Below are 13,229 nucleotides of genomic sequence, written 5' to 3'. Positions count from 1 at the left end.
CGTAAAATTAAGGTGATTGGGAGGGGGTACATGAATGAAAGAGAGAAAACGATTTATTTTTTATTTGTTCTTTATAAAGGCTTCTATAAATAGGACTTATTGGAGAGGGTGTTCTTTGGAGTCGAATATTATTTGTTTTGAGAGTCCTGGTTAAACTAGAGAGCTAAGAAGGTTGGCTTGTTTGCTTCCACCATTATTTTCAAATTAAATATTCAGCTCTTAAATTTCCTATAACGGATTATCCACCACATTACATAGCACTTTCCATTGTTGTTCCAATTTGTCCCTTTCCAGCATTGCAAACACGTGGAGTGTCAAGGTTAACCCCATCACATTAAAGAGTTTTAAAACAGTTAACAAAATCTCTCAGCTAAAAGGGCAATGATACAACAAGCAATCAACTACACTACTTCTTCCTCATGTAAAAGAAGTGTTTTGAAATATCATCCCCCAATTTTGCTATTGTAAGAATTAAAAAAGAAGCCACAAGGAAGGTGCAGTTCAAATTGTGTCCTGCTTTCTCCAAATCCACTTTGATAGAAAGAGTTCAGCAAACTCCCTACCAAATATATGCAGACTTGATGGAGGAAGAAACTCCTAGATCCTACACCACCCTCCATCATGTCTCTCACCTCTTACATTAATTGACTGGATTGGGGAAAACAAAAAAACCATTTGTTCCACCTCAGTGTCAAAAGATCCAATCTCCAACTAGTTCCCTAAGGCCTCATATAAAAATGATCCTCTACAGCACTGCTTTTGTTGTGAATAACAGCCCTAATCCTGGGATAACATAAAATTAAAACCTCTGTAGGCCAGAATTGTCACCTCATTAATGAGATCTCTCCCCACTGCCAACAACTATTCACAAGTTGCCCTTCACAATCTCAACTAAGTTGCCAATCGCTCTTTAACCGCAAAAAATGTTAGTTGATTGCTTACATTTACCATACCAAATTTATGTACCCTTATTTAGGTTTTTCCACATCATTCCTCTCTATACTCAATCCTTGCTGAAGTTGACCTCCAAATCCACTTCAATAAAACAGTTTTGCTCATTATATCAATACCCCAAGTATCCAAAGCCCACATATTTTATAGATTTAGCAAACCTCCTCTATTGAACCAGGTGAAATCTCTTCATTGGAGTTCCATCATACCAAATGAATTCTACTTGCAATCTTCATAATTGACTACTCAATACTCCTATCAGTATTTGAAGCAAAGACGAAAATAATTTGGATATTGGTCAAGATTGCCTCAATGAAAAGGACGGTCCCACTAAAAGAGATTTATGTTTTTCATGTGGGTTAATCTTTTGGTGATCTCCAACCACACAATGCTGCATTGGATTTCTTGGTACCCATAATTCTAAGACCATCTCAATGATATGGAGTTCACAATTTACTCATGCTAATCCTCAGTTGTCTCCTCATAACAAAATATTTCCATTTCACACATCATGTACACTCGGCGTAAAACTTTGCCAAATCTTGTCATAAATCCTGAACCTATGAGCAGAATGGCAGAACAATCCGTGAAGTCAAACCTAAATAGTTGGGATAAGACTTAGATGATGATGATAATCGCGACATGATGTACACCCCATGACGAATCACAGTTATGACTTATAAGCATAGCAAGTCCATTCATAAAGCTAGACCACCTTAAGCTTACTACATTGCTTTGTAAAACCTATTTGGAAACCAATTATCCAATTTCTTAGGTTCAATATTGTCCAATTAGTTTGTAAAAGTTAGGTTAACATGAATGTCACTAGTTACTCGTGATAATAAAAGATAATTAGATTTAGTTTTTAGAAACCTCATACATGGTTTTCCCTCTCGCCAGTCTAACATTGTCTCTTTGACCGCTACTGCACCAGAAAGTAGCATTTACAGTACCTGTAAGTCTATAACTTTGATCAAGTTTTCAGCTCAAATTGAAGTACACCTTAATATAAACATTAGTAGAACACAGAGCCAGTACAGTATCCAGTTGAGCAAAAAAGCAAGCCAGTTCAAAAAATACACTAGAGAAAACTGATGAGATTAGCATCAAAGAATAAAAATTCAGTTATTCCTCATAGGGAAGGAAAAGAAGTTCAATCAAGAGTATCCAGAGGATAACCTCAAGTTAGATATCTTTAAACTAAAATTCCTGAAGAGTCGCACAAACACTGATTCCATCTGAAAGCTCAAATACATTGAACCACTTCAATCCAGAACATATGTTATCTGAACCTAGAGCCAAACTTCTGACTTATTCAGAAATTTAGAAAGACATGCTAGAACTGTCCAGGACAAATGATAAATATTCTGGGACAAACTCTACAGACACAAGTTTACTAGTTCCTTAGGTCAATTCCCTACAGAACAGCACACAGTAGGTAGTTAACGAACCATAATCTACAGTAAACAAGAATACATAAATGCCATTCTTGAAACCCCAAAATAGACTAGGGAATAACTTGGCTCTCGTGCCTATAGAAAAGTAGCTTCTAGCTAATGATTGAAAGACCTATATTGAATAATAAGCTCTCTGTTTGGTCAGGTGAGTAGGAATTTGAACACTTTGTTACTGTTGTTCCCCATTATGATCTAATTATGATCTAATATTTAAACCAAGATTTCAAACCCCTTTATCAACAATCATGCATATTGCCAGTTCAATCCAGTCCATACCACATTGCAATGAATGTGACAGAATTTACAATAAGTAAAAAGAAAACAGTTGTACCACAAGCCCAAAGGTAAAAAAGTAAGTGTCTATCTTTAATCATCTATGTAGTTTCAATGTGGTGCTTTTTTCTTCTTTTTTTTGGGGATAAGCACACAGTGTAATTGTGATTTATTATGATGGTGAAAAAATGATATCGAGCTCGAGAAAGTGAAAGCCCATAACTTCTAAACCAACAAGACTTGAATGCAGTGCTTCAGGACTTAGCCCAGTAACTAGGCCTCGGCACCCTGCCAGGGTGTTTTTCTAAGACAAGGCCAGAAAAAAGGATCTTATTCACTTCCTCTTCCATATGGCCACAATCTTTCGGCATCAATCAGTCCGGCACATGATCGGCGACCCTGGTGCCTCAAGTTTTTTAAATTCACTTAAGAAATAAAAACATTCTCAATAAATCACTAAGAAATTATTTTAAAACATGTTTGTACATAATTTTTGTGTTTTTTATAACGATTTGTGAATTTTCTTATTAAATGCTTTGATTTTCTATTTTTCCCTTCTTTTTTTTTTTCTGAAGTGTTTCAAGTTATAAATCAATTTTTATCATGATCATCTTCTATATACTTTTTCTACTTTTTATAGAATCTTAATGATATTTATGACTTATTTTGCTTTTTACTCATTTTGAACTCTTTTTAGGAATTGTATGAGTTTATTTGTAATTTTGAGTCCTGTTTGGGCTTTGTGCAAGACTCAGGAAAATTCACTCGGACTAGCCTGAGCTGCTCGGCTCGGACAGGGGCTGGGTCCCAAGTGAAGCCAAGTTTCTTGCATGGAGTATGAAAATCATGAAAACCACACATGCCCTGGTACATGGCCCAATTTAATGTACAAACACTTATAGCTTAAATAACACAGCAACAAACCTCTTCTGACATATTCTTCCATGACGAAGGGTGAAGGTGAAGGCCCTTGTCCCATACTTTAGAACTAGCTGCAAATTTCAGGATACAGTTCATTAGTTCTTGATCATAAGGATAAGTTGATACCACTATAGAAAGGAAGCGGTGAAAATAAACAGTACATGAAGCAAAATTGAACTCATCCAAATGACCTTCCATGCAAGCAAACATTGAATGTAAGAAGAAAATTGTACAGAAGAGAAGAATGATAGAAATGTCAACTAGGTGCAGGATGGAACAAAGCTTGAACTCTTGCAGAAAAAAGATTAAAAGCTTCTATCGAATGCGTCACTAGCAAATGCTAACTCAAAAACAATTTGAAACAAAAATGTCTTACTATCAAAAGAATTTAGAATCGTAACTCTCATTGTCAGACAGAAGCATCCACATGCATCTCAACCTTAGAACAAAAACACATCAATTGTGCAATGATCATCTTGTGTGAAAATCAAATTCACAACTCTAAAACAATTTTGACAAATAATTATCAAACCAAATTTCATAAGCAGCAATTCCATTCAAAGGCATTGCAAGAAGCAGCACATTCAACTTCCGTAGTGGGATAAAGGTGTCTGCTATTTCCATGAGACAACACCACAATGCACTCTTAGACACATCCCAAGGTGGACTACTGGACACCTACAATCCACACTCGACAACTCCATCTAGGTATGAAGCCCTACTATATACCACGCAATAGATGTCACCTAAGAAGTATTGGATGATATATTTCCCTGCTAGAAACCATTTGGTACACTCTCCTGTGAGGTGGGAGTATAAACGAAGGATATGGGTAAGACTAGGAAGTCTTAGTAAGTCAGATTTGGAAGGTCTAAAGAATCTTAGCCCTTTAGGTTCCTACAGAGATTAGGATAGCAGTTTTTGGGGCTCATAGAGGTTTCCCGATTGTGGTAGAACAGGATAATGTGAGGTCGAAATAGTGTAGAACAAGAGATAGGGTTCTAGGAAAGGGTTTCGTTAGGTCAGGGCAAAGTTTAGGACAGGTTTTTAAGATTTCCAAAGAAGTTAAAGCTTGCTAGAGTTTAGCAGGTCCAGTAAAATAGAAGAATAATGAGATGAAGTCTACGATAGAACTAGGACAAAAGGGTTTAAGCTTATGTTTTAAGGCTATAGAGGCTCACTATATTGTAAAAGTAGCTCTTGAGCTAGTTTTCCTTGGGTTTGGAAAGAATTGTAAGAGATTGAATGTGACACACAAGAAGGCAATCAAAAAGGGGCCCAAGCTTACATGGGGAAAAAATAAACTCCACAAGCTGAGTTCTGGGAAATATCTCCTCCAAAAGAAGAAGAGGCGCTCTAACCTTTGGAAAAACTCTCCCAAACCACAGTTCAAGTTGTAGACACCTTTTCAATAATAAGAGCTAAGGAATTTCTCCTCTGAAGGCGGCGTCTCGCCACAAATGAAATACGAATTTTATTTCTCAACTTGATTATGAATTAGCATATGCCTACAAGGGTCTGTATAGAGAATTCTAAGTTATATTTGTACTGTTCCGAAACTTCTTCAAAGCATAAAAGACAAACTCCTGAAGCCTCCAAGAAACCACGCAAAGGCTTCAAATTCAACTAGCATTGAAAACATACATCCTAGAATCTCAAATTCTTGAGTAAACTAAAACTAAACCCAATTACAATGACTCAATAACGAAAAGAAAGAAATCTATCACACTGGGAAAATAAAATCCGTCGCTAATTTATCCAGTTGGTTCAACCATGATTTAAGGCCAAAAATGTTTGAATTATAAAAAATCCATAGAGATATGAATGGTAGATCTCAAAAGAAAGCTTTGATTACTGAAAAAAAAAAAAAAAACCAAGAGATGGATGGTTTCCCTTCCTTCGTTCTGAGTGGCATTCCCATCCATCAATACTAGATTCTCGTCTGATGAGCTAACTAAGCGTATATAGCTGGGGCGGCTTAGCCAATTCAACCAGTGATAGCCCAAAAATCAATGTAGTAGTCAATAAGGATTGGTGCTCCAAAGAAAAGAGGGCAGCCCCCTACGTTTACGACAACGCGTTCAGTCGTGTTGCAAGATGAGGCCTTCTTAAAGGTTTAGTAAACTCCTCTCGTTGCTTTGAAAGTGAGTCTATAGCTTCCAAATAGACATCCAAGTCAAAAGTTATGCTTTTGAAAAGCGGTCTACATCATTCTCTCCCTGTTGGAGAAATGAGTCCTAGAGTTTTGAAGTGAGCTTTAATGGAGACCAATTTAAATCCATTCTCTATTTCTAGTGCTCCTAAAGTTTGGATGATACTTCATTTATTAAGCAATATCAATACATTTGAGAACTCCTCAAGAAAAAGATCATCACATACGTTCATGGAGGATTGAGACATTCACATGCAATTTACTTGGCTCTTAAATCTTATTTCTCATTCTCTTGTTCAACTTTATCTTCACGAAAGGGAATCATGACCTCAACTTATTTATGGGCCAAAGTATTAATTAAGTCTATTATATCAAAAACGACTTCTATCACAATTTTGCCGTCAGGTACATCATCATAGATGGAACACCTATTACATCAATAATATGTGATTCAAACTCGTGCTCTGAAAATACACCCATAGATGAATCTCTACTCGTATCTTCACAAACTTGATCAAGAGCTTGTTGAAAGTGGTCAATGGCTTTAAAGCTCCTTCTTGACCAAGAACTTCTTTAGGAGGAGTATCATAGCAGTTCCCTTTTAGAAACTCATTATCGCGCTTCCTTTCTTGTCTACTACGACTATGTGAAGGCTGATTAGCTCTTTCTTCAACAAATACATAGACAATTTCTAGCATGGTGTTCATTCGATTCAGTAGGTGCAATAAAAGCTCATCAATTTGGTTCCAAGTGAGATGAGAGTCATAGGTACCCATCCATGTTGACATGGCCAAACTCAAAGGAAACTGCAAATGAAAAACTTGCTTTGACATCAAAACTGATGTAAGACAAAAGGGCTTGGCTCCTACACGAGTAACACGCAAGGAGGGTATAGAGATAAATGATTTGGGCATGGCTAGGATTTCTGCTCAAGTAAGATTTGGGAGTTAGGTTTTTAGGTTCCTACAAAGATTAGGATAACAGAATTTTAGGCCTCACAAAGGTTTCTTGATCGAACAGACTATACAAGGTCTAAATGAAGTACAAATTAGGGTTGGTATTATGGGAAGGGTTTGGTTCGGTTAGGGCCAAGTTTAGAACAGGTTTTAAGGTTTCTAAAAGGGTTAGAGCTTGGTGAAATTTAGCAGGTCCAGCAAGATAGAAAGATGATGAGAGAGAATCTTGGGTGGAATTTGGGTAGATCTAGGGTCTAAACTTATGTTGAAGGCAATGAGGATATGTATATACCTACAGTAGCTTTTGAGCTGTTTACCTAGAGTTTGGAGAGATTTGCCTACAGTTTACGGAAGGGGAATGATTAATGAATTCAGTTGTGGGGAAATCTTGGATGGCATGTGCCACAACATTATCTTTTGAGTTCTAATCCTACCATGGGCATGGGATCCTTTCCCTTGTCCAAACAATAAGTAGTTCAGGAATCTCTCCTCTAAAGGTGCCTCTCACCAAAATCGAAACCCAATTTTTATGTCTTTAAGTCTTAACTTGATTATGAATTGGTCATAAGCCTATATGCGCATTTATAGAAAGCTCCATTTATTAAAATATCATAGGAAACTATGCAACATTGCGACTTAGATTTCTAATCCAACTTAATCGGGATGTTACTTTCTAGAAACTCAATAGCTTAGGCCCAATTTGGATGTCAACTTAATCGTTTTATTTTATTATGTTGGTAGACTGTTTGGATGTCTATTAAAATTTGAGAAAAAAATTTTATTTGTCAGATATGTCTGTTTGGATGCGTTGCAATAAATTCTAAATTCATATTTTTTCTTTATTTTTCTCATTACATAAAAAAGTTTTGACCTATCGTAAATAGCATGCATTTTGTATGCCTTTGACTCTAGACATGGAATCACATGCCTTTAAGCATTAAAGAGCAGTGAAATAATATGCTTGAGATCGCATGGTTTCAACATGTAAGACTTCGAAATTACATGTTTTAATTGTGATCAACCTTTTCTTTTATTGTGCTATAAAAACCTTCCAAATATATTTTCAAATAACTTCGAATAAATATCAAATTTGAAAACCAATTTCAAAAACGGAAAAAAAGTTGGTAGAAGCCCTTGAAAAAAAATATTAGGCTATTGGAGGAGATTGTGTAAATTGGGTTTGGGATTTCTTATCAATTTCTTTAAATTTTCATATTTCGAGTTATTTTTTTGCCATTTTCGAATGCTCTATGGAGATCAAGAATATACAACATATAAAAATAAAAATTTTAAAAAATCAAAATAATATTTTTTAGAAGAAAATTATAGACGATTGATTTTTATACTTTTCCAAATTTCAGAATTGAACTTTACAAAATTCATTTTTGTCTGTTGGTATTTACAAAATTTATTTCTAAATAACAACATACCTCAAAAATCAAATTGAACAACCCTTATATCTCCCCTAAAAGAGATATTTTTCAAATTGTCTATTAGTACTTTCGTCCATAGACTTGCCATGATAGTTTAAACTATTTAAGCTCGAAGCATTTGTTACTATCACAAAAAATGCAGTATAAAATCCAAAAAATAATTATTTTTAAACAATAAAAATTACACAACGTAACCACCATAACCGCAATAGTAGACTAATAAAAATAATGCTTGAATTAATATACCTCTTCAATCTCCTCCAAGAGCCGAATATTTTTCTTTCAAGGGCTTCTCCCAACTTTTTTTCAGTTTTTGAAATTGGTTTCCAAATTTGATATGTATTTGAAGTTATGTGAAAATATATTTGGAAGGTTTTTATAGCACAATAAAAGAATAAAAATAATGCTTGAATTAATATACCTCTTCAATCTCCTCCAAGAGCCGAATATTTTTCTTTCAAGGGCTTCTCCCAACTTTTTTTCAGTTTTTGAAATTGGTTTCCAAATTTGATATGTATTTGAAGTTATGTGAAAAATATATTTGGAAGGTTGATCACAATTAAAACATGTACTTCCAAAGTCTTACATGTTGAAACCATGCAATCTCAAGCATATTATTTCACTGTTTTTAATGCTTAAAGGCATGTGTTTCCATGTCCAAAGTCAAAGGCATACAAAATGCATGATATTTAAGGTTGGCCTAAACTTTTTTATGTAATGAGAAAAATAAAGAAAAAATTCGAATTTAGAATATATTGCAACGCATCCAAACAGACATATCTGGCAAATAAAAATTTCTTCTCACATTTTAATAGACATCCAAACAGTCTACCAACATACTAAAATAAAACGATAATGTTTCTCAATTGAGGAGGAAAAAAATTGCATTTTTTTTCAATGTGAATATTTTTTTCTTTGACATCCAAACTGGGCCTTAATTTCAAGTTCGATTCCTACCATTGAACTACACCCCCCACCCCAAAAATAGTAAAAAACAAAGTCCAACACTCCAACTTATCTATATAACACCAGTTATCTAAAGGATCATGGGCAAACAGTATCAAATTTGTCACTAGTGAGAGTCTTGACATTTGTTGCATAAGACAAGTCTGAAGACTCAATAGATTGTACATTCTACTTGCCCTGTATTTACAAACTTTATTCTTCATGCAGCACATTTAAAATAGGGCGACTTTTTGCTTCCTACATGCCTAAATCAATAAAGAGCCTTCCTAAGCATATGGAAGTTCCACAAGCTGAATTAATGAGGTGCAAAAAGCAAATATGTGGGTGGATGCCACATTATATACCTACTAAAGACAAGATGATTCATCTATAGGGAGTCAAGCATTTTATATCAAATCCATAGTCTTGTGCAGCCAGTTGCAATGATCGGTGGCAACATATTCATAAAAAATAAAAAGATCAAGAGCAATAGACGAGGGAGACGACAAACTTGCACCTAACCAGTATGGACAAGAAGGAGAAATGCTCCCAATGATGCAGGAAACTAGAAGTAATAATGACTACAAACTATGATACCATTTCTACTCTATCCAAGAGACTGTCATATATGCAACGCATTATTTTGAGGAGTTTCGTAGAATCCAAAATTCCAAATATGGGATAATTAATACCAAAAACGTAATAAGACATAAAAAATAAGAGACTGATAAGTAGCAATGCAAAACAATAACTAAGCAGAGCATAAGTTATAAACAATCGAAATGAGATGATAATCTACCAATGAAATCCAAAGTTACACGAAAAATCTGGATTGGTGTCATTGAATGATTGATGCGCTTCCCTCCAGACTCCGTTGTAAGATATGACAGTATAGCAGAGATAATAAATCCATTCAAGCAATCATGGATATATATAGAACTTCTATTCCTTGCCCAAACCTGCAACCAATAATAGGTTACCATCTCTAAATAATGATGATGTATGCCACACCCCAATTACAAGGATTAAAGACCCATTTGACTATTGAACTTAAGAAAGTCAAAAAGACTTTAAAAGAAGCCATTAGAAGCATTTAACAGCCAAAGTGATACCAATCATTCAAGCTTAGACGAAACAAAAAAAGAAGAGGAGGGGGGAGGGCAGGTCTGATACAAGAGAAACACAAAAGCAAAGAACAATGTGTTGACATGCAAAAACTCACTTTTAACAGAAGTAATCCTTCCCTTAAATCTTTCCATTCCATGAATATCTGCTTGATAAATGACATATCCTCTTCCAAGAACATATCTTCCAAGATGCTGCAATTATAATTTGGAGTAGCTTGAGGAAGGCCATCTACCAACAGTTCAACCAAAAGACATAAAATAAAGATCATTAAAAATAAATGCAGTGGACAGAAACATCGCACAAATATCCTAGTTGATGTCAACAAAGAATGCACAACAAGATAGATCAAGGTACTTGTGAAAGAGATTGCGTAAAAACCATCAAGATATAAAGAATCCACAAGAGAATGTGCTCTAGACAGAAGTGCTCAGGGTGGGAGTTTGCTGCAATGTGACGTCTAGAGCTCCATTTTCACTAGGTCCATGGTTAACATTCAAAACCAGAAAAAATAAAAATAAAAATAAAAACAAATCACCTGTGGTAAATGCACGAACATTGTTCCGATTGAAGGATAGGTGTGAAGTATCAAACAAGGAGGGAGCAGTGGGGATGATTCTTATGCCAAACTCGGATACCACACCACACTCCACATCTAAAACATAAAAATAGTCATAATTTTGCATCCACTAATATAAAAGGTTAAGAAAAGACATATTTCCAGCATCTAAAATGATAACTAAATATACATACCTATGCAATAACTTGAAAATTTTAATAAGAAAGAATAGAGTACCACAGCATCAACATGTAAATATACAAAACGTTGTACAATTCCACCGTCAACAATGAAACTAAATTTGACAATCTGAACATAACGTGCAACCAACCTCAGGATAGTGCTACTTGAGGTGGAGTTAAATGCCCTTAAACTCTTCTCCCTGGTTTGGTGATTAACAATCCAAGCATTGTTCCAAAAGGCGGACCGCCCAGCGCCTAGGCTATCAAGAAGGCATGGACGAGTCCAAGCTTGTTGAGGGAATTTTTGGTTTTCTTTTTGGAAAAAAAAAAATTTTAAAAAAGGTTTAAAAGTGGGTTTTAGGTTAATTTGAAACCTAACCCCCATTAGAGCCCATTGGAGAGAGAGAAAACCTCAAAAAACTAGATTTTTGTAATTTTCATAAGATCGAAGGGTTTCTCAAAATTACGAGAAATCGATCCAAACATCACCTATTGATATTAGATTTAGTTTTTTAAAATCTATCAAAGGGTGTTTAGAAGATTTTGCCAATAAAAAAAATCTCAGAGGTGGAAGTTTGGAGATCGGAAATCAAAGTAAGTGCAAAAGATTATTTTTTAGATTGCTTGTATTATTTTGATGTCTTTTGCAGGATCTAATCAAAGTAGTGATTTGGGTTGAAAATATGGCTATAACCAGAATCCTTTGGATAAAAAATGCATAAACAACAATTATTGTGAAAAAAATACAAAAGAAAGGCATAAACCGGTTTAAGAAACATCTCGCCGGTATTAGAAGGAATGTTACCCCTTATAAAAATATTCCTGAAGCTATCAGAGAGAAAGATTAAGCTATATATAAGTTCAGTAAAATACAAATATGAACAAAATCTTTATCATTTGAATAGGTCTATTTCTAGTTCTGCTAGAAGAGGTGATCCAGATTGAAAGTATGGATATATCCCAAAACCAAACGATAAAAATTGTACAAGGTGTAGTTTTTGCAAAAAAGATACTAATGGGGGTATTAACCGGTTCAAGAAACACCTAGCCGGTATTAAAGAGAAAAGAGAATGTCGCTTCCTATAAAAAGGTTCTTGAAGCTATTAGGGAGCCGATTAGACAATATTTGAATTTAGGAAAACCAAAAAAGGAAGAAAATGAAACTTGTTATATGGAAATATCTTCCTCAAGTTCTTTTAAACGTGGTGATAGTATGGTCATTATCCAAATCCGAATGACAAAAATTGTATAAGATGTAATTATTATGGAAAGGATACTAATGAAGGTCTTTATCGATTCAAGAAACACCTTGTCAGTATTAAGGGGGATGTTGCCCCGTTTAAAAATGTTCTTGAGAATACCAAGGAGGAGATAAAACAAAATTTGAGTTCAGTGAATCAAAAAGCAAGAAAAAATAGAAGACGCACCTGGTAGAGCAGCCAAGACTCCCGGGCCTCATCTGCATAGAGTAAGAGGGGGGTAGAAGAAGAGAAGGAAGGGGCGGATTCAGAAGAAACTGAGGAAGACGAGCGTTATGTTGAAGAAGGAGGTGACTTTGATGATGATGGCCTCGAATCCATTGCATATCATGAGGCTTACCCTACTCCTAATGATGATGACGATGATTGAAGGCACTTGACTCTTAGTGTTTAGTCTTAGACTGTATATTTGCTTTTTCTTATTTTCTAGTTTCTACTATCTACTTTTGTGCGTATAATTGTATCATTGTTTGGAAACATGGATTATGAACTATCTACTATCTACTCTTTTTCTTATCTGCTCTTATTTTCTTATTTTTCTTATGGTTCTAGGCCGTCGCCTAGCCGTTGGGCGGCTAGGCCCCCGGCCGCCTAGGTGCAGCCCAGCATTTTTTGGAACACTTAATCCAAGAAAGCACAAACTTCAAGTTGGCCTTGGTATCTCCATAGACAAACAACTTTTATTATGTTTGCCACAAATAATCATATTTGAGAGGAGACTTGAAGAAATGACAGAAAACAATTTACCCCAAATGCCACCATCATCTCAAGTTGACCGTGGCGAAAAAAAAATGTTGGGGGTAGGTCAGTGGTAAGAATCAAATTTCTGATGGAGCATTGCTAAAGTCAATTGCTAACCACCTAAACCCAAGCCCAATTTCTAAACAGAAAAAAAATTGTAAAGGTTGAAGTGTACCAAAGCATGGTAAATCTCATATTTCCTTGTAAAATGTTTCCCTGTGATAGATTTTCAGGTACCCAATCGGCCCCTAAATCACCCCAAATATACTAAAAAA

The 13,229-nt window shown here is 35.3% G+C and overlaps 1 protein-coding gene across 5 annotated transcripts in view; it reads right to left on the bottom strand.

Moving 5' to 3' along the window:
* Window positions 1-13,229, bottom strand: part of LOC18429023 (nucleolar protein) — a 37,906-nt gene that overhangs the window by 23,331 nt on the left and 1,346 nt on the right. For 4 of the 5 annotated variants that reach the window (XR_016054657.1, XR_016054658.1, XR_016054659.1 and 1 more), the window contains exons 4-7: window positions 10,752-10,868; window positions 10,311-10,444; window positions 9,888-10,047; window positions 3,606-3,673 (exon numbers count right to left, since the gene is read on the bottom strand). Coding sequence is in view for 2 of the 5 variants with exons in the window: in XM_088865469.1 (XP_088721595.1) it covers window positions 3,606-3,673; window positions 9,888-10,047; window positions 10,311-10,444; window positions 10,752-10,868 (479 nt within the window). In the remaining 3 variants the exon portion in view is untranslated. Of the gene's footprint in view, window positions 1-3,605; window positions 3,674-9,887; window positions 10,048-10,310; window positions 10,445-10,751; window positions 10,869-13,229 lie in introns of those variants that run through there. The other variant, XM_088865471.1, reaches the window with a different exon arrangement.

Source organism: Amborella trichopoda, chromosome 4 (genome assembly GCF_054954075.1).
Source record: "Amborella trichopoda isolate Santa Cruz 75 chromosome 4, AtrichopodaSantaCruz75HAP2 v2.0, whole genome shotgun sequence".
NCBI lineage: Eukaryota > Viridiplantae > Streptophyta > Magnoliopsida > Amborellales > Amborellaceae > Amborella > Amborella trichopoda.
Note: the sequence above shows the minus strand (reverse complement) of the source record. Positions and strands in the feature narration are given on the sequence as shown.